The sequence below is a fragment of the Salvelinus fontinalis genome, chromosome 13, assembly GCF_029448725.1.
Source record: "Salvelinus fontinalis isolate EN_2023a chromosome 13, ASM2944872v1, whole genome shotgun sequence".
Taxonomy (NCBI): Eukaryota; Metazoa; Chordata; class Actinopteri; order Salmoniformes; family Salmonidae; genus Salvelinus; species Salvelinus fontinalis.
In genome coordinates, this window is record NC_074677.1 from 2,180,700 (window position 1) to 2,200,973 (window position 20,274).

Consider the following 20,274-nt stretch of genomic DNA (forward strand, 5'->3'; position numbering starts at 1 on the left):
CTGCCCTGCTGGGGCCTCCTCATCAACGCCCACAACATCCTCCTAGCCATGAATCAGGAGCAGGAGGTGGCCCGGTGGGAAACACTCACACAGATACACACACACACACACACACACACACACACACACACACACACACACACACACACACACACACACACACACACACACACACACACACACACACACACACACACACACACACACACACACACACACGATGTGAATGTTGGCTCAAACATTGTGGTTCGTAAAGAGCTGACTGTTTGTTCTGTTGTCTCCCCGTCAGGATCGCCCAGCTTTATGTGATGCTTTACCTGCCTGCTGTTCCTGTGAGTAACACTGTCTCCAACCAGAGGACTGAGATAGAGCCTGAACAGCCTGAACAGGGACATAGAACAGTCTAGACACAGCCTGATTGTGGACAGTCTAGATAGAGCCTGGTTGAGGACAGAGGACTGAGATAGAGCCTGAACAGGGACATAGAACAGCCTGATTGTGGACAGTCTAGATAGAGCCTGGTTGAGGACAGAGGACTGAGATAGAGCCTGAACAGGGACATAGAACAGCCTGATTGTGGACAGTCTAGATAGAGCCTGGTTGAGGACAGAGGACTGAGATAGAGCCTGAACAGGGACATAGAACAGCCTGATTGTGGACAGTCTAGATAGAGCCTGGTTGAGGACAGAGGACTGAGATAGAGCCTGGGTGGGGACAGATGACAGTCTATATAGAGCCTGGGTTGGGACAGAGACCAGTCGAGACAGATCTTGGGTGGGGACAGAGAACTGCGGTTTAGTCTGGGTGGGGACAAAGGACAGTGTATATATGGTCTAGGTGGAGACAGATGACAGACTAGATAGAGTCTGGGTGGGGGCAGAATACTGAAAGAGGACTGAGATAGATCTAGGTGGAGATAGAGGACTAAGAATGAGCCAGGTTGGAGAAAGAGGACATGCCCGATAGAGCAAAGGTGCAGACAGAAGACAGTCTAGATAGGGCCTGGCTGGGGACATAGGCCTCAGATAGGGCCTGGCTGGGGACATAGGCCTGAGATAGAGCCTGGGTGGGTCCTGAAGACAGTCTAGGTAGAGCCTGGGTGGGGAAAGAGGACTGAGATACACCCCACTCTATCTCAGTCCTCTGTCCCCACTTAGGCTACATGTCAGTCCTCTGTCCCCATCCAGGCTACATGTCAGTCCTCTGTCCCCATCCAGGCTACATGTCAGTCCTCTGTCCCCACCCAGGCTACATGTCAGTCCTCTGTCCCCATCCAGGCTACATGTCAGTCCTCTGTCCCCACCCAGGCTACATGTCAGTCCTCTGTCCCCATCCAGGCTACATGTCAGTACTCTGTCCCCATCCAGGCTACATGTCAGTCCTCTGTCCCCATCCAGGCTACATGTCAGTCCTCTGTCCCCATCCAGGCTACATGTCAGTCCTCTGTCCCCATCCAGGCTACATGTCAGTCCTCTGTCCCCACCCAGGCTACATGTCAGTCCTCTGTCCCCATCCAGGCTACATGTCATTCCTCTGTCCCCACCCAGGCTGTATGTCAGTCCTCTGTCCCCATCCAGGCTACATGGCAGTCCTCTGTCCCCATCCAGGCTACATGTCAGTCCTCTGTCCCCACCCAGGCTGTATGTCAGTCCTCTGTCCCCATCCAGGCTACATGTCAGTCCTCTGTCCCCATCCAGGCTACATGTCAGTCCTCTGTCCCCACCCAGGCTACATGTCAGTCCTCTGTCCCCATCCAGGCTACATGTCAGTCCTCTGTCCCCATCCAGGCTACATGTCAGTCCTCTGTCCCACCGAACTCTATCAAGACTGTCATTTGTCCCCACACATGTTCTATCTCAGTCTGTCTCAGTGTTGCATCTGTAATACGAGGGATCTGTCTGGAGTCTGACTGATCCATCTGGGGTCTGAGTGTTCTGTCTGGGGTCTGAGTGTTCTGTCTGGGGTCTGAGTGTTCTGTCTGGGGTCTGAGTGGTCTGTCTGGGGTCTGAGTGGTCTGTCTGGGGTCTGAGTGTTCTGTCTGGGGTCTGAGAGTCTGTCTGGGGTCTGAGTGTTCCGACTGGGGTCTGAGTGTTCTGTCTGGGGTCTGAGTGTTCTGACTGGGGTCTGACTGATCCATCTGGGGTCTAAGTCTTCCATCTGGGGTCTGACTGATCTGTCTGGGGTCTAGGTCTTCCATCTGGGGTCTGACTGATCTGTCTGGGGTCTGAGTGTTCCGTCCGGTTAGTTCAAAACGACTGACATCATTACTCTTCCTCCCCTCTCCTCCTTTCAAAGGCTATGTTCCTGCACCAGTTGCAAACAGCTTACCTACAGAACCAGGTATTGTGTGTGCGTGTGTGTGTGTGTGTGTGTGTGTGTGTGTGTGTGTGTGTGTGTGTGTGTGTGTGTGTGTGTGTGTGTGTGTGTGTGTGTGTGTGTGTGTGTGTGTGTGTGTGTGTGTGTGTGTGTGTACTACTGTGTGTGTGCTACTGTGTGTGTACTACTGTGTGTGTACTACTGTGTGTGTGCTACTGTGTGTGTGCTACTGTGTGTGTACTACTGTGTGTGTACTACTGTGTGTGCTACTGTGTGTGTGCTACTGTGTGTGTGCTACTGTGTGTGTGCTACTGTGTGTGTGCTAGTGTGTGTGTGCTACTGTGTGTGTGCTACTGTGTGTGTGCTACTGTGTGTGTGCTACTGTGTGTGTGCTAGTGTGTGTGTGCTACTGTGTGTGTGCTACTGTGTGTGTACTACTGTGTGTGTGCTACTGTGTGTGTGCTACTGTGTGTGTGTGTGTGTGTGTGTGTGTGTGTGTGTGTGTGTGTGTGTGTGTGTGTGTGTGTGTGCTACTGTGTGTGTGCTACTGTGTGTGTGCTACTGTGTGTGTGCTACTGTGTGTGTACTACTGTGTGTGTGCTACTGTGTGTGTGCTACTGTGTGTGTGTGTGTGTGTGTGTGTGTGTGTGTGTGTGTGTGTGTGTGTGTGTGTGTGTGTGTGTGTGCTACTGTGTGTGTGCTACTGTGTGTGTGCTAGTGTGTGTGTGCTACTGTGTGTGTGCTACTGTGTGTGTGCTACTGTGTGTGTGCTACTGTGTGTGTACTACTGTGTGTGTGCTACTGTGTGTGTGCTACTGTGTGTTTGCTACTGTGTGTGTGCTACTGTGTGTGTGCTAGTGTGTGTGTGCTACTGTGTGTGTGCTACTGTGTGTGTGCTACTGTGTGTGTGCTACTGTGTGTGTGCTAGTGTGTGTGTGCTACTGTGTGTGTGCTACTGTGTGTGTGCTACTGTGTGTGTGCTACTGTGTGTGTGCTACTGTGTGTGTGCTACTGTGTGTGTGCTACTGTGTGTGTGCTAGTGTGTGTGTGCTACTGTGTGTGTGCTAGTGTGTGTGTGCTAGTGTGTGTGTGCTACTGTGTGTGTGCTAGTGTGTGTGCTACTGTGTGTGTGCTACTGTGTGTGTGCTAGTGTGTGTGTGCTACTGTGTGTGTGCTAGTGTGTGTGTGCTACTGTGTGTGTGCTACTGTGTGTGTGCTACTGTGTGTGTGCTACTGTGTGTGTGCTACTGTGTGTGTGCTACTGTGTGTGTACTACTGTGTGTGTACTACTGTGTGTGCTACTGTGTGTGTGCTACTGTGTGTGTGCTACTGTGTGTGTGCTACTGTGTGTGTGCTAGTGTGTGTGTGCTACTGTGTGTGTGCTACTGTGTGTGTGCTACTGTGTGTGTGCTACTGTGTGTGTACTACTGTGTGTGTGCTACTGTGTGTGTGCTACTGTGTGTGTGTGTGTGTGTGTGTGTGTGTGTGTGTGTGTGTGTGTGTGTGTGTGTGTGTGTGTGTGTGTGCTACTGTGTGTGTGCTACTGTGTGTGTGCTACTGTGTGTGTGCTACTGTGTGTGTACTACTGTGTGTGTGCTACTGTGTGTGTGCTACTGTGTGTGTGTGTGTGTGTGTGTGTGTGTGTGTGTGTGTGTGTGCTACTGTGTGTGTGCTACTGTGTGTGTGCTAGTGTGTGTGTGCTACTGTGTGTGTGCTACTGTGTGTGTGCTACTGTGTGTGTGCTACTGTGTGTGTACTACTGTGTGTGTGCTACTGTGTGTGTGCTACTCTGTGTGTGCTACTGTGTGTGTGCTACTGTGTGTGTGCTACTGTGTGTGTGCTACTGTGTGTGTGCTACTGTGTGTGTGCTACTGTGTGTGTGCTACTGTGTGTGTGCTACTGTGTGTGTGCTAGTGTGTGTGTGCTACTGTGTGTGTGCTACTGTGTGTGTGCTAGTGTGTGTGTGCTACTGTGTGTGTGCTACTGTGTGTGTGCTACTGTGTGTGTGCTACTGTGTGTGTGCTAGTGTGTGTGTGCTAGTGTGTGTGTGCTACTGTGTGTGTGCTAGTGTGTGTGCTACTGTGTGTGTGCTACTGTGTGTGTGCTAGTGTGTGTGTGCTACTGTGTGTGTGCTACTGTGTGTGTGCTACTGTGTGTGTGCTACTGTGTGTGTGCTACTGTGTGTGTGCTACTGTGTGTGTACTACTGTGTGTGTGCTACTGTGTGTGTGCTACTGTGTGTGTACTACTGTGTGTGTACTACTGTGTGTGCTACTGTGTGTGTGCTACTGTGTGTGTGCTACTGTGTGTGTGCTACTGTGTGTGTGCTAGTGTGTGTGTGCTACTGTGTGTGTGCTACTGTGTGTGTGCTACTGTGTGTGTGCTACTGTGTGTGTGCTAGTGTGTGTGTGCTACTGTGTGTGTGCTACTGTGTGTGTACTACTGTGTGTGTGCTACTGTGTGTGTGCTACTGTGTGTGTATGTGTGTGTGTGTGTGTGTGTGTGTGTGTGTGTGTGCTACTGTGTGTGTGCTACTGTGTGTGTGCTACTGTGTGTGTGCTACTGTGTGTGTACTACTGTGTGTGTGCTACTGTGTGTGTGCTACTGTGTGTGTGTGTGTGTGTGTGTGTGTGTGTGTGTGCTACTGTGTGTGTGCTACTGTGTGTGTGCTAGTGTGTGTGTGCTACTGTGTGTGTGCTACTGTGTGTGTGCTACTGTGTGTGTGCTACTGTGTGTGTGCTACTGTATGTGTGCTACTGTGTGTGTGCTACTGTGTGTGTGCTACTGTGTGTGTGCTACTGTGTGTGTGCTAGTGTGTGTGTGCTACTGTGTGTGTGCTAGTGTGTGTGTGCTAGTGTGTGTGTGCTACTGTGTGTGTGCTAGTGTGTGTGCTACTGTGTGTGTGCTACTGTGTGTGTGCTAGTGTGTGTGTGCTACTGTGTGTGTGCTACTGTGTGTGTGCTACTGTGTGTGTGCTACTGTGTGTGTGCTACTGTGTGTGTGCTACTGTGTGTGTGCTACTGTGTGTGTGCTAGTGTGTGTGTGCTACTGTGTGTGTGCTACTGTGTGTGTGCTACTGTGTGTGTGCTACTGTGTGTGTGCTAGTGTGTGTGTGCTACTGTGTGTGTGCTACTGTGTGTGTACTACTGTGTGTGTGCTACTGTGTGTGTGCTACTGTGTGTGTGTGTGTGTGTGTGTGTGTGTGTGTGTGTGTGTGTGTGTGTGTGTGTGCTACTGTGTGTGTGCTACTGTGTGTGTGCTACTGTGTGTGTGCTACTGTGTGTGTACTACTGTGTGTGTGCTACTGTGTGTGTGCTACTGTGTGTGTGTGTGTGTGTGTGTGTGTGTGTGTGTGTGTGCTACTGTGTGTGTGCTACTGTGTGTGTGCTAGTGTGTGTGTGCTACTGTGTGTGTGCTACTGTGTGTGTGCTACTGTGTGTGTGCTACTGTGTGTGTGCTACTGTGTGTGTACTACTGTGTGTGTGCTACTGTGTGTGTGCTACTGTGTGTGTGCTACTGTGTGTGTGCTACTGTGTGTGTGCTACTGTGTGTGTGCTACTGTGTGTGTGCTAGTGTGTGTGTGCTACTGTGTGTGTGCTACTGTGTGTGTGCTACTGTGTGTGTGCTACTGTGTGTGTGCTACTGTGTGTGTGCTACTGTGTGTGTGCTACTGTGTGTGTGCTACTGTGTGTGTGCTAGTGTGTGTGTGCTAGTGTGTGTGTGCTACTGTGTGTGTGCTACTGTGTGTGTGCTACTGTGTGTGTGCTACTGTGTGTGTGCTAGTGTGTGTGTGCTACTGTGTGTGTGCTAGTGTGTGTGTGCTACTGTGTGTGTGCTACTGTGTGTGTGCTACTGTGTGTGTGCTAGTGTGTGTGTGCTACTGTGTGTGTGCTACTGTGTGTGTGCTACTGTGTGTGTGCTACTGTGTGTGTGCTAGTGTGTGTGTGCTACTGTGTGTGTGCTACTGTGTGTGTACTACTGTGTGTGTGCTACTGTGTGTGTGCTACTGTGTGTGTGTGTGTGTGTGTGTGTGTGTGTGTGTGTGTGTGTGTGCTACTGTGTGTGTGCTACTGTGTGTGTGCTACTGTGTGTGTGCTACTGTGTGTGTACTACTGTGTGTGTGCTACTGTGTGTGTGCTACTGTGTGTGTGTGTGTGTGTGTGTGTGTGTGTGTGTGTGTGTGTGTGCTACTGTGTGTGTGCTACTGTGTGTGTGCTACTGTGTGTGTGCTACTGTGTGTGTGCTACTGTGTGTGTGCTACTGTGTGTGTGCTAGTGTGTGTGTGCTACTGTGTCTGTGCTAGTGTGTGTGTGCTAGTGTGTGTGTGCTACTGTGTGTGTGCTAGTGTGTGTGCTACTGTGTGTGTGCTACTGTGTGTGTGCTAGTGTGTGTGTGCTACTGTGTGTGTGCTAGTGTGTGTGTGCTACTGTGTGTGTGCTACTGTGTGTGTGCTACTGTGTGTGTGCTACTGTGTGTGTGCTACTGTGTGTGTGCTACTGTGTGTGTGCTACTGTGTGTGTGCTAGTGTGTGTGTGCTAGTGTGTGTGTGCTACTGTGTGTGTGCTACTGTGTGTGTGCTACTGTGTGTGTGCTAGTGTGTGTGTGCTACTGTGTGTGTGCTACTGTGTGTGTACTACTGTGTGTGTGCTACTGTGTGTGTGCTACTGTGTGTGTGTGTGTGTGTGTGTGTGTGTGTGTGTGTGTGTGTGTGTGTGTGTGTGTGTGTGCTACTGTGTGTGTGCTACTGTGTGTGTGCTACTGTGTGTGTGCTACTGTGTGTGTACTACTGTGTGTGTGCTACTGTGTGTGTGCTACTGTGTGTGTGTGTGTGTGTGTGTGTGTGTGTGTGTGTGTGTGTGTGTGTGTGCTACTGTGTGTGTGCTACTGTGTGTGTGCTAGTGTGTGTGTGCTACTGTGTGTGTGCTACTGTGTGTGTGCTACTGTGTGTGTGCTACTGTGTGTGTACTACTGTGTGTGTGCTACTGTGTGTGTGCTACTGTGTGTGTGCTACTGTGTGTGTGCTACTGTGTGTGTGTGCTACTGTGTGTGTGTGCTACTGTGTGTGTGCTACTGTGTGTGTGCTACTGTGTGTGTGCTACTGTGTGTGTGCTACTGTGTGTGTGCTACTGTGTGTGTGCTACTGTGTGTGTGCTAGTGTGTGTGTGCTACTGTGTGTGTGCTAGTGTGTGTGTGCTAGTGTGTGTGTGCTACTGTGTGTGTGCTAGTGTGTGTGCTACTGTGTGTGTGCTACTGTGTGTGTGCTAGTGTGTGTGTGCTACTGTGTGTGTGCTAGTGTGTGTGTGCTACTGTGTGTGTGCTACTGTGTGTGTGCTACTGTGTGTGTGCTACTGTGTGTGTGCTACTGTGTGTGTGCTAGTGTGTGTGTGCTACTGTGTGTGTGCTAGTGTGTGTGTGCTAGTGTGTGTGTGCTACTGTGTGTGTGCTAGTGTGTGTGCTACTGTGTGTGTGCTACTGTGTGTGTGCTAGTGTGTGTGTGCTACTGTGTGTGTGCTAGTGTGTGTGTGCTACTGTGTGTGTGCTACTGTGTGTGTGCTAGTGTGTGTGTGCTACTGTGTGTGTGCTACTGTGTGTGTGCTACTGTGTGTGTGCTACTGTGTGTGTGCTACTGTGTGTGTGCTACTGTGTGTGTGCTAGTGTGTGTGTGCTACTGTGTGTGTGCTACTGTGTGTGTGCTAGTGTGTGTGTGCTAGTGTGTGTGTGCTACTGTGTGTGTGCTACTGTGTGTGTGCTACTGTGTGTGCTAGTGTGTGTGTGCTACTGTGTGTGTGCTACTGTGTGTGTGCTACTGTGTGTGTGCTACTGTGTGTGTGCTAGTGTGTGTGTGCTACTGTGTGTGTGCTAGTGTGTGTGTGCTAGTGTGTGTGTGCTACTGTGTGTGTGCTAGTGTGTGTGCTACTGTGTGTGTGCTACTGTGTGTGTGCTAGTGTGTGTGTGCTAGTGTGTGTGTGCTACTGTGTGTGTGCTACTGTGTGTGTGCTACTGTGTGTGTGCTAGTGTGTGTGTGCTACTGTGTGTGTGCTACTGTGTGTGTGCTACTGTGTGTGTGCTACTGTGTGTGTGCTACTGTGTGTGTGCTACTGTGTGTGTGCTACTGTGTGTGTGCTACTGTGTGTGTGCTAGTGTGTGTGTGCTACTGTGTGTGTGCTACTGTGTGTGTGCTACTGTGTGTGTGCTAGTGTGTGTGCTTTTTTGCGTGATTTGTAACTTATTTAGTACATAATGTTTCTGCTAGCGAAAAGAGCTTCTGGATATCTGAACAGCGATTACTCACCTCGTACTAGACAAAGATGTTTTCTTTAATGAGTTGGACGCAAAGGATTTACTTCAGACACCCGACAAGGCCCAAATCCCCGTCATTCTCATGAAGGAGAGACAGATATATCGGGGACGTTGGTCGGGGTGCTTTGTAAGGATCCGACGGCGAGTGGTAAATCTGCCTCTACCATCAGTCTTATTACCCAACGTACTATCGTTGGATAACAAAATGGACGAGCTATCATCACAAATATCCTACCAACGGGACATTAATTATCTTCTGTTCCACTGAGTCGTGGCTGAACGACGACATGGGTAACATACAGTTGATGGGGTTTTCGCCTCGTCGATAGAACTGCTGCCTCCGGTAAGACAAGGGGTGGCGGTCTGTGTATATTTGTAAACAACAGCTGGTGCTCTATCATGAGGTGGAGTATCTCATGATAAGTTGTAGACCACACTAAGACTGCACTCAACGAGCTGTATACGGCCATAAGCAAACAGGAAAACGCTCATCCAGAGGCAGTGCTCCTAGTGGCCGGGGACATTAATACAGGGAAACTTAAATCCGTTTTACCTCATTTCTACCATCATGTTAAATGTGCAACCAGAATGGGAAAAAAACTCTAGACCACCTTTACTCCACACACAGAGACTGACTATAATTATATCCTCCTGATTCCTGCTTACAAGCAAAAACTAAAGCAGGAAGTACCAGAAGTGGTCAGATGAAGCAGATGCTAAACTACAGGACTGTTTTGGTTAGCACAGACTGGAACATGTTCCGGGATTCTTCCGATGGCATTGAGGAGTACACCACATCAGTCAATGGCTTCATCAATAAGTGCTTAGATGACATCGTTCCCAAAAGTGACCACAGGTACATACAACAGCCAGAAGCCATGGATTACAGGCAACATCCGCACTGTGCTAAAGGGTAGAGCTTTCAAGGAGCGGGACTCTAACCCGGACGCTTATAAGAAATCCCGCTCGCCCTCCGACGAACCATTAAACAGGCAGAGTGTCAATACAGGACTAAGACTGAATCATACTACACCGGCTCCGACGCTCGTCGGATGTGGCAGGGCTTGCAAACTATTACAGACTACAAAGGGACGCACAGCCGAGAGCTGCTCAGTGACACGAGCCAAACAGATGAGATAAATTACTTCTATGCTCGCTTCGAGGCAAGCAACACTTAAGCATGCATGAGAGCATCAGCTGTTCCAGACGACTGTGTGATCACGCTCTCTGTAACCGATGTCAGTAAGACTTTTAAACAGGTCAACATTCACAAGGCTGCGGGGCCAGACGGATTACCAGGACGTGTACTACGAGCATGCGCTGACCAACTAGCAAGTGTCTTCACTGACATTTTCAACCTGTCCCTGACTGAGTCTGTAATACCAACATGTTTCAAGCAGACCACCATAGTCCCTGTGCCCAAGAACACCAAGATAACCTGCCTAAATGACTACAGACACGTAGCACTCACGTCTGTAGCCATGAAGTGCTTTGAAAGGCTGGTCATTGCTCACATCAAAACCATTATCCCAGAAACCCTAGACCCACTCCAATTTGCATACCGCCCCAACAGATCCACAGATGATGCAATCTCTATTGCACTCCACACTGTCCTTTCCCACCTGGACAGAAGGAACACCTATGTGAGAATGCTATTCATTGACTACAGCTCAGCGTTCAACACCATACTGCACTCAAAGCTCATCACTAAGCTAAGGACCCTGGGACTAAACACTTCCCTCTGCAACTGGATCCTGGACTTCCTGACGGGCCGCCCCCAGGTGGTAAGGTTAGGTAACAACACATCTGCCATGCTGATCCTCAACACAGGGGCCTGCTCAGTCCCCTCCTGTAGTGGAGCAGGTTGAGAGCTTCAAGTTCCAACAAACTAACATGGTCCAAACACACCAAGACAGTCATGAAGAGGGAACGACAAAGCCTATTCCCCCTCAGGAGACTGAAAAGACTTGGCATGGGTTCTACAGCTGCACCATTGAGAGCATCCTGACTGGTTGCATCACTGCCTGGTGTGGAAACTGCTCGGTCTCCGACCGCAAGGCACTACAGAGGGTACAAAGGGGCCAAGCTTCCTGACATCCAGGACCTCTATAACAGGTGGTGTCAGAGGAAGGCCCTAAAAATGGTCAAAGACTCCAGCCACCCTCGTCATTGACTGTTCTCTCTGCTACCGCATGGCAATCGGTATCAGAGCGCCAAGTCTAGGTCCAAAAGGCTTCTTATTAACAGCTTCCAAACCATAAGACTCCTGAAAAGCTAATCAAATGGCTACCTGGACTATTTGCATTGTCTTCCCTTATTTTTCTTAAACCTGCTGCAGGGGCAGTATTGAGTAGCTTGGATAAAAGGTGCACAGCGGTGCCCAGAGTAAACGGCCTGCTCCTCAGTCATAGTTGCTAATATATGCATATTATTATTAGTATTGGATAGAAAACACTCTGAAGTTTCTAAAACTGTTTGAATTATGTCTGTGAGTATAACAGAACTCATATGGCAGGCAAAAACCTGAGAAAGAATCCAAACGGGAAGTGGGAATTCTGAGGCTGGTCAATTTTAAACCAAGATCCTATTGAAATCACAGCGAGATATGGATGGGTTTGCACTTCCTATGGCTTCCACTAGATGTCGACAGTCTGTAGAACCTTGTCTGATGCCTCTACTGTGAAGGCGGGCCGAATGAGAGGGGAATTAGTCAGGTCTGCCATGACCTGACCATGCTTTCACCATGCGTGTTCACATGAGAGGGAGCTATGTTCCATCGCTCATCTGAAGTCAATGTAATTCACCGGTTGGAACGTTATTCAAGATTTATGTTAAAAACATTCTAAAGATTGATTCAATACATCGTTTGACATGTTTCTACGGACTGTTACGGAACTTTTGGACATTTCGTCAGCTTTTAGTGAACGCGCTTCCTGACGTTGGATTTGTTAACCAAACACGCTAACGAAAATAGATATTTGGACATAAATGATGGACATTACCGAACCAAACAAACATTTATTGTGGACGTGGGAGTCCTGGGAGTGCATTCCGACGAAGATCAGCAAAGGTAAGTGAAGATTTATAATGCTTTTTATGAGTTTTGTTGACTGCACAATTTGGCGGGTAACTGTATGGCTTCCTTTTGTGGCTGAACGCTGTTTTCAGATGATTGAATATTGTGTTTTGCCGTAAAGCTTTTTGAAATCTGACAAGAATTAAGAACAAGTGTATCTTTAATTCTATGTAAAACATGTATCTTTCATCAAAGTTTATGATGAGGATTTCTGTTATTTGATGTGACTCTGCAATTTCTCTGGATATTTTGGAGGCATTTCTGAACATGGCGCCAATGTAAACTGAGGTTTTTGGATATAAATATGAACTTAATCGAACAAGACATATATGTATTGTGTAACATGATGTCCTATGAGTGTCATCTGATGAAGATCATCAAAGGTTAGTGATTCATTTTATCTCTATTTGTGCTTTTTGTGACTCCTCTCTTTGGCTGGAAAAATGTCTGAATTCTTCTTTGAGTTGGTGGTGACCTAACATAATCGTTTGTGGTGCTTTCGCTGAAAAGCCTATTTGAAATCGGACACTTTGGTGGGATTAACAACAAGATTACCTTTAAAATGGTATAAAATACATGTATGTTTGAGGAATTTTAATTATGAGATTTCTGTTGTTTGAATTTGGCGCCCTGCACTTTCACTGGCTGTTGTCATAACATCCCGTTAACGGGATTGCAGCCATAAGAAGTTTTAAGGGCTTGTAAGTAAGCATTTCACTGTAAATTCTACAGCTGTTGAATTCGGTGCATATGACAAATAGAAATGGATTTGATTTAACTGTGTCTCCCAGGGGATCATCCTACCTCAGATGTACACAGCAGCAGCAGCTAACCTCATTAACCTGGCTGTCAACTACATCCTGCTCTTCAGCCTGGAGATGGGAGTCATGTACTGCACTAGCTTCCTCTCCTGCTCCTATCCTCTTCTTCCTCTCCTACTCCTATCCTCTTCTTCCTCTCCTGCTCCTATCCTCTTCTTCCTCTCCTACTCCTATCCTCTTCTTCCTCTCCTACTCCTATCCTCTTCTTCCTCTCCTACTCCTATCCTCTTCTTCCTCTCCTGCTCCTATCCTCTTCTTCCTCTCCTACTCCTATCCTCTTCTTCCTCTCCTACTCCTATCCTCTTCTTCCTCTCCTGCTCCTATCCTCTTCTTCCTCTCCTACTCCTATCCTCTTCTTCCTCTCCTACTCCTATCCTCTTCTTCCTCTCCTACTCCTATCCTCTTCTTCCTCTCCTGCTCCTATCCTCTTCTTCCTCTCCTACTCCTATCCTCTTCTTCCTCTCCTACTCCTATCCTCTTCTTCCTCTCCTACTCCTATCCTCTTCTTCTTCCTCTCCTATCTTCATCCCCCCTCCTCCTTATCTTCCTCCCCTCCTCCTTCTCTACCCCCTCTTCTTCCCCTGCCCTTCTCTCCTCCTTCTCTCCCCTCCCCCTTTTCGCACCCTCCTCCTTCTCTCCCCTCCCCCTTTTCTCACCCTCCTCCTTCTCTTCCTCCCCTCCTCCTTCTCTCCCCTCCTCCTTCTCTTCCTCCCCTCCTCCTTCTCTCCCCTCCTCCTTCTCTCCCCCTCCTCCTTCTCTCCCCCTCCTCCTTCTCTTCCCCTCTCCTCCTTCTCTCCCCTCCCCCTTTTCGCACCCTCCTCCTTCTCTTCCTGCCCTCCTCCTTCTCTTCCTCCCCTCCTCCTTCTCTCCCCCTCCTCCTTCTCTTCCCCTCTCATCCTTCTCTCCCCCTCCTCCTTCTCTTCCCCCCCTCCTTCTTCTCCTCCTTCTCTCCCCTTCTCTCCCCTCCCCCTTCTCTCCTCCTTCTCACCCCTTCCTCCTCTCCCCTTCCTCCTTCTCTCCCTTCTCTCCTCTTCTCTCCCCTCCCTCTTCTCTCCTCGTTCTCCCCTCTTCTCTCCCCTCCTCGTTCTCTTCCTCCCCTTCCTCCTTCTCTCCCCTCATCCTTCTCTTCCTCCCCTCCTCCTTCTCTCCCATCCTCCTTCTCTTCCTCCCCCTCTCCCCTCCTCCTTCTCTCCCCTCCTCCTTCTCTTCCTCCCCTCCTCCTTCTCTCCCCTCCTCCTTCTCTTCCTCCCCTCCTCCTTCTCTCCCCTCCTCCTTCTCTCCCCCTCCTCCTTCTCTCCCCCTCCTCCTTCTCTTCCCCTCTCCTCCTTCTCTCCCCTCCCCCTTTTCGCACCCTCCTCCTTCTCTTCCTGCCCTCCTCCTTCTCTTCCTCCCCTCCTCCTTCTCTCCCCCTCCTCCTTCTCTTCCCCTCTCATCCTTCTCTCCCCCTCCTCCTTCTCTTCCCCCCCTCCTTCTTCTCCTCCTTCTCTCCCCTTCTCTCCCCTCCCCCTTCTCTCCTCCTTCTCACCCCTTCCTCCTCTCCCCTTCCTCCTTCTCTCCCTTCTCTCCTCTTCTCTCCCCTCCCTCTTCTCTCCTCGTTCTCCCCTCTTCTCTCCCCTCCTCGTTCTCTTCCTCCCCTTCCTCCTTCTCTCCCCTCATCCTTCTCTTCCTCCCCTCCTCCTTCTCTCCCATCCTCCTTCTCTTCCTCCCCCTCTCCCCTCCTCCTTCTCTCCCCTCCTCCTTCTCTTCTCCCCTCCTCCTTCTCTCCCCTCCTCCTTCTCTTCTCCCCTCCTCCTTCTCTCCCCTCCTCCTTCTCTTCTCCCCTCCTCCTTCTCTCCCCTCCTCCTTCTTTTCCCCTCTCCTCATTCTCTTCCTCTCCTCCTTCTCTCCCCTCCCCCTTTTCTCACCCTCCTCCTTCTCTTCCTCCCCTCCTCCTTCTCTCACCCTCCTCCTTCTCTTCCTCCCTTCCTCCTTCTCTCCCCTCCTCCTTCTCTTCTCCCCTCCTCCTTCTCTTCTCCCCTCCTCCTTCTCTTCTCCCCTCCTCCTTCTCTCCCCTCTTCCGTCTCTTACCCCCTCTCCTCATTCTCTTCCTCTCCTCCTTCTCTCCCCTCCCCCTTTTCTCACCCTCCTCCTTCTCTTCCTCCCCTCCTCCTTCTCTCACCCTCCTCCTTCTCTTCCTCCCTTCCTCCTTCTCTCCCCCTCCTCCTTCTCTTCCCCTCTCCTCCTTCTCTCCCCCTCCTCCTCATTCTCTCCCCTCCTCCTTCTCTCCCCCTCCTCCTTCTCTTCCCCTCTCCTCATTCTCTTCCTCTCCTCCTTCTCTCCCCTCCCCCTTTTCTCACCCTCCTCCTTCTCTTCCTCCCCTCCTCCTTCTCTTCCTCCCTTCCTCATTCTCTCCCCTCCTCCTTCTCTCCCCCTCCTCCTTCTCTTCCCCTCTCCTCCTTCTCTCCCCTCCCTCCTCCTTCTCTCCCCTCCCCCTTTTCTCACCCTCCTCCTTCTCTTCCTCCCCTCCTCCTTCTCTCACCCTCCTTCTTCTCTCCCCTCCCCTCCTCCTTCTCTTCCCCTCTCCTCCTTCTCTCCCCCCCTCCTCCTTCTCTCCCCTCCCCCTTCTCTCCTCCTTCTCACCCCTTCCTCCTCTCCCCTTCCTCCTTCTCTTCCCCCCCTCCTTCTTCTCTTCCTTCTCTCCTCTTCTCTCCCCTCCCCCTTCTCTCCTCCTTCTCACCCCTTCCTCCTCTCCCCTTCCTCCTTCTCTCCCTTCTCTCCTCTTCTCTCCCCTTCCTCCTCTCCCCTTCCTCCTTCTCTCCCTTCTCTCCTCTTCTCTCCCCTCCCTCTTCTCTCCTCGTTCTCCCCTCTTCTCTCCCCTCCTCGTTCTCTTCCTCCCCTTCCTCCTTCTCTCCCCTCATCCTTCTCTTCCTCCCCTCCTCCTTCTCTCCCATCCTCCTTCTCTTCCTCCCCCTCTCCCCTCCTCCTTCTCTCCCCTCCTCCTTCTCTTCTCCCCTCCTCCTTCTCTCCCCTCCTCCTTCTCTTCTCCCCTCCTCCTTCTCTCCCCTCCTCCTTCTCTTCTCCCCTCCTCCTTCTCTCCCCTCCTCCTTCTTTTCCCCTCTCCTCATTCTCTTCCTCTCCTCCTTCTCTTCCTCCCCTCCTCCTTCTCTCCCCTCCTCGTTCTCTTCCTCCCCTTCCTCCTTCTCTCCCCTCCTCCTTCTCTTCTCCCCTCCTCCTTCTCTCCCCTCCTCCTTCTCTTCTCCCCTCCTCCTTCTCTCCCCTCCTCCTTCTCTTACCCCCTCTCCTCATTCTCTTCCTCTCCTCCTTCTCTCCCCTCCCCCTTTTCTCACCCTCCTCCTTCTCTTCCTCCCCTCCTCCTTCTCTCACCCTCCTCCTTCTCTTCCTCCCTTCCTCCTTCTCTCCCCCTCCTCCTTCTCTTCCCCTCTCCTCCTTCTCTCCCCCTCCTCCTCATTCTCTCCCCTCCTCCTTCTCTCCCCCTCCTCCTTCTCTTCCCCTCTCCTCATTCTCTTCCTCTCCTCCTTCTCTCCCCTCCCCCTTTTCTCACCCTCCTCCTTCTCTTCCTCCCCTCCTCCTTCTCTCACCCTCCTCCTTCTCTTCCTCCCTTCCTCATTCTCTCCCCTCCTCCTTCTCTCCCCCTCCTCCTTCTCTTCCCCTCTCCTCCTTCTCTCCCCTTCCTCCTCCTTCTCTCCCCTCCCCCTTTTCTCACCCTCCTCCTTCTCTTCCTTCCCTCCTCCTTCTCTCACCCTCCTTCTTCTCTCCCCTCCCCTCCTCCTTCTCTTCCCCTCTCCTCCTTCTCTCCCCCCCTCCTCCTTCTCTCCCCTCCCCCTTCTCTCCTCCTTCTCACCCCTTCCTCCTCTCCCCTTCCTCCTTCTCTTCCCCCCCTCCTTCTTCTCTTCCTTCTCTCCTCTTCTCTCCCCTCCCCCTTCTCTCCTCCTTCTCACCCCTTCCTCCTCTCCCCTTCCTCCTTCTCTCCCTTCTCTCCTCTTCTCTCCCCTTCCTCTTCTCTCCTCGTTCTCCCCTCTTCTCTCCCCTCCTCGTTCTCTTCCTCCCCTTCCTCCTTCTCTCCCCTCCTCCTTCTCTCCCCTCCTCCTTCCCTCCCCTCCTCATTCTCCCCCCCTTCCTTCCCCTCCTCCTTCTCTCCCCTCCTCGTTCTCCCCCCCTTCTCTCCCCTCCTCCTTCTCTCCCCTTCCTCCTCTCAATTACAGTAAATGTGTTGTTGTGTGTTATAATGTCTGAGTGTGTGTGTTATTGATCCTGTGTCTGTGTTGTTGTGTTGTGTAGAGGCTCTGCTATAGCGAACAGCCTGTCTCAGATCACCATCTGTCTGCTCCTCTACTTATACATCTGTTGGAGAGGCCTCCACAAGAACACATGGGCAGGTCAGACACATACGCTTTGTCCCTCCCTCTGCTGGCCAAATGTGGTTATTGATGTCAATAGATATTAGTTTTTTTTTAGCGATGACTGATGTGTGGATGCTCCTCCAGGCTGGTCCAGGGAGGCCCTCCAGGAGTGGGGTTCCTACATGCAGCTGGCCATCCCCAGTACCCTGATGGTCTGCTTCGAGTGGTGGGTCTGGGAGATAGGAGGCTTCCTCGCTGGTCAGTCTGTGTGTGTGTGTGTGTGTGTGTGTGTGTGTGTGTGTGTGTGTGTGTGTGTGTGTGTGTGTGTGTGTGTGTGTGTGTGTGTGTGTGTGTGTGTGTGTCGACAATTACACTTAACTAATAGGAATTCAAAACCATCCGATCCTTCTTCCCCTCTCTCCAACAACCTCTCATTTTTTCCCTTTGAAATTCGATATATCATGGATGAACATCTATTTTTGATGCATTCAGGGTTATTTCCGTGTAGTTACAGGGTTAATTCCGTGTGGATACAGGGTTAATTCCGTGTGGATACAGGGTTAATTCCGTGTGGTTACAGGGTTAATTCCGTGTGGTTACAGGGTTAATTCCGTGTGGATACAGGGTTAATTCCGTGTGGTTACAGGGTTAATTCCGTGTGGTTAAAGGGTTAATTCCGTGTGGTTACAGGGTTAATTCCGTGTGGTTACAGGGTTAAATCTCCATGGTTACAGGGGTAATTCCGTGTGGTTACAGGGTTAATTCTGTGTGGTTACAGGGTTAATTCTGTGTGGTTAAAGGGTTAATTCCGTGTGGTTAAAGGGTTAATTCCGTGTGGTTAAAGGGTTAATTCCGTGTGGTTACAGGGTTAATTCCGTGTGGTTACAGGGTTAATTCCGTGTGGATACAGGGTTAATTCCGTGTGGTTAAAGGGTTAATTCCGTGTGGTTACAGGGTTAATTCCGTGTGGTTACAGGGTTAATTCCGTGTGGTTAAAGGGTTAATTCCGTGTGGTTACAGGGTTAATTCCGTGTGGTTACAGGGTTAATTCCGTGTGGTTACAGGGTTAATTCCGTGTGGTTACAGGGTTAATTCCGTGTGGTTACAGGGTTAATTCCGTGTGGTTACAGGGTTAAATCTCCATGGTTACAGGGTTAATTCCGTGTGGTTACAGGGTTAATTCCGTGTGGTTAAAGGGTTAATTCCGTGTGGTTAAAGGGTTAATTCCGTGTGGTTACAGGGTTAATTCCGTGTGGTTAAAGGGTTAATTCCGTGTGGTTAAAGGGTTAATTCCGTGTGGTTAAAGGGTTAATTCCGTGTGGTTAAAGGGTTAATTCCGTGTGGTTAAAGGGTTAATTCCGTGTGGTTAAAGGGTTAATTCCGTGTGGTTAAAGGGTTAATTCCGTGTGGTTACAGGGTTAATTCTGTGTGGTTACAGGGTTAATTCCGTGTGGATACAGGGTTAATTCTGTGTGGTTACAGGGTTAATTCTGTGTGGTTAAAGGGTTAATTCCGTGTGGTTAAAGGGTTAATTCCGTGTGGTTACAGGGTTAATTCCGTGTGGTTACAGGGTTAATTCCGTGTGGTTACAGGGTTAATTCCGTGTGGTTACAGGGGTAATTCCGTGTGGTTAAAGGGTTAATTCCGTGTAGTTACAGGGTTAATTCCGTGTGGTTACAGGGTTAATTCCGTGTGGTTAAAGGGTTAATTCCGTGTGGTTACAGGGTTAATTCCGTGTGGTTACAGGGGTAATTCCGTGTGGTTAAAGGGTTAATTCCGTGTGGTTACAGGGTTAATTCCGTGTGGTTACAGGGTTAATTCCGTGTGGTTACAGGGGTAATTCCGTGTGGTTACAGGGGTAATTCCGTGTGGTTAAAGGGTTAATTCCGTGTGGTTACAGGGTTAATTCCGTGTGGTTACAGGGTTAAATCTCCATGGTTACAGGGGTAATTCCGTGTGGTTACAGGGGTAATTCCGTGTGGTTACAGGGGTAATTCCGTGTAGTTACAGGGGTAATTCCGTGTGGTTACAGGGGTAATTCCGTGTAGTTACAGGGTTAATTCCGTGTGGATACAGGGTTAATTCCGTGTAGTTACAGGGGTAATTCCGTGTGGTTACAGGGTTAATTCCGTGTGGTTACAGGGGTAATTCCGTGTGGTTAAAGGGTTAATTCCGTGTGGTTACAGGGTTAATTCCGTGTGGTTACAGGGTTAAATCTCCATGGTTACAGGGGTAATTCCGTGTGGTTACAGGGTTAATTCTGTGTGGTTACAGGGTTAATTCCGTGTGGTTACAGGGTTAATTCCGTGTGGTTAAAGGGTTAATTCTGTGTGGTTACAGGGGTAATTCTCCATGGTTACAAGGTTAAAACAGAAACAACTCAAAGGTTAACAGCTTAGGCATTCATTCTGAGTGGTTACGGTTAGGGCTATGGTTTGGAGAAGACTTTAAAAAGACGTGCTATTACCATCAGGTCATTTCCTAGTCATCAGGCTGCTCTCTCCTCACACCATAGAATCTAAAAAGGGTTCTTCGGCTGTCCCCATGGGAGAACCCTTCCAAGAACTCTTTTTGGTTCCAGGTAGAACCCTTTTGAGTTCCGTGTTGAACCCTTTCCACAAAGGGTTCTACCTGGAAGCAAAAAGGGTTATCCTATAGGGAAGAAACCTTTTTTATTGGAGTGCACATCTCTCTCTCTCTCTCTCTCTCTCTCTAGGTATGCTTGGAGAGGTGGATCTTGCAGCACAGCATGTGTTGTTGGAGATAGGAGCCATTACCTACATGGTGAGAAACACACCTGTCTAGTCACCTCTTCCCCATAACTCTTCCTCACCCTGACCTCCAAGATCACCTCCTCCCCACACCTCCCACTGCCTTTCTGTCTCAGTGTGATACAACCATATATACAAAAAGTATGTGGACACCCCTTCAAATTAGTGGATTCGGCAATTTCAGCCAAACCCGTTGCTGATAGGTGTATAAAATCGAGCACACAGCCAGGTCCTTGTCCAGTTCCCTCTAGGTGTCCATGTGGCTGCCTGTATGGTAACTAACTGTGAGGTCCTTGTCCAGTTCCCTCTATGTGTCCATGTGGCTGCCTGTATGGTAACTAACTGTGGGGTCCTTGTCCAGTTCCCTCTAGGTGTCCATGCAGCTGCCTGTGTGCGGGTAGGGAACGCTCTGGGAGCAGGAGACACCTCCAGGGCTCTACTCACCTGCAAAGTAGCTCTGGTGCTCTCAGGTAAAATCATGCTTAGCATTATAGCTCTGGTGCTCTCAGGTAAAATCATGCTTAGCATTATAGCTCTGGTGCTCTCAGGTAAAACTATGCTTAGCATTATAGCTCTGGTGCTCTCAGGTAAAATCATGCTTAGCATTATAGCTCTGGTGCTCTCAGGTAAAATCATGCTTAGCATTATAGC

General features: G+C 50.0%; 1 protein-coding gene across 6 annotated transcripts in view; it reads left to right on the forward strand.

Moving 5' to 3' along the window:
* The window catches only part of slc47a1 (solute carrier family 47 member 1), a 47,110-nt gene that overhangs the window by 6,909 nt on the left and 19,927 nt on the right, over nt 1-20,274 (forward strand). For 2 of the 6 annotated variants that reach the window (XM_055941384.1, XM_055941383.1), the window contains 8 exons: nt 1-74; nt 290-332; nt 2,296-2,340; nt 12,483-12,580; nt 16,791-16,888; nt 16,997-17,110; nt 19,569-19,636; nt 19,985-20,093. The exon at nt 1-74 is cut by the window's left edge and continues 75 nt beyond it. In XM_055941384.1, coding sequence (XP_055797359.1) covers nt 1-74; nt 290-332; nt 2,296-2,340; nt 12,483-12,580; nt 16,791-16,888; nt 16,997-17,110; nt 19,569-19,636; nt 19,985-20,093 — 649 coding nt within the window. The remainder of the gene's footprint in view (nt 75-289; nt 333-2,295; nt 2,341-12,482; nt 12,581-16,790; nt 16,889-16,996; nt 17,111-19,568; nt 19,637-19,984; nt 20,094-20,274) is intronic. The other 4 variants (XM_055941389.1, XM_055941388.1, XM_055941386.1 and 1 more) reach the window with 2 other exon arrangements.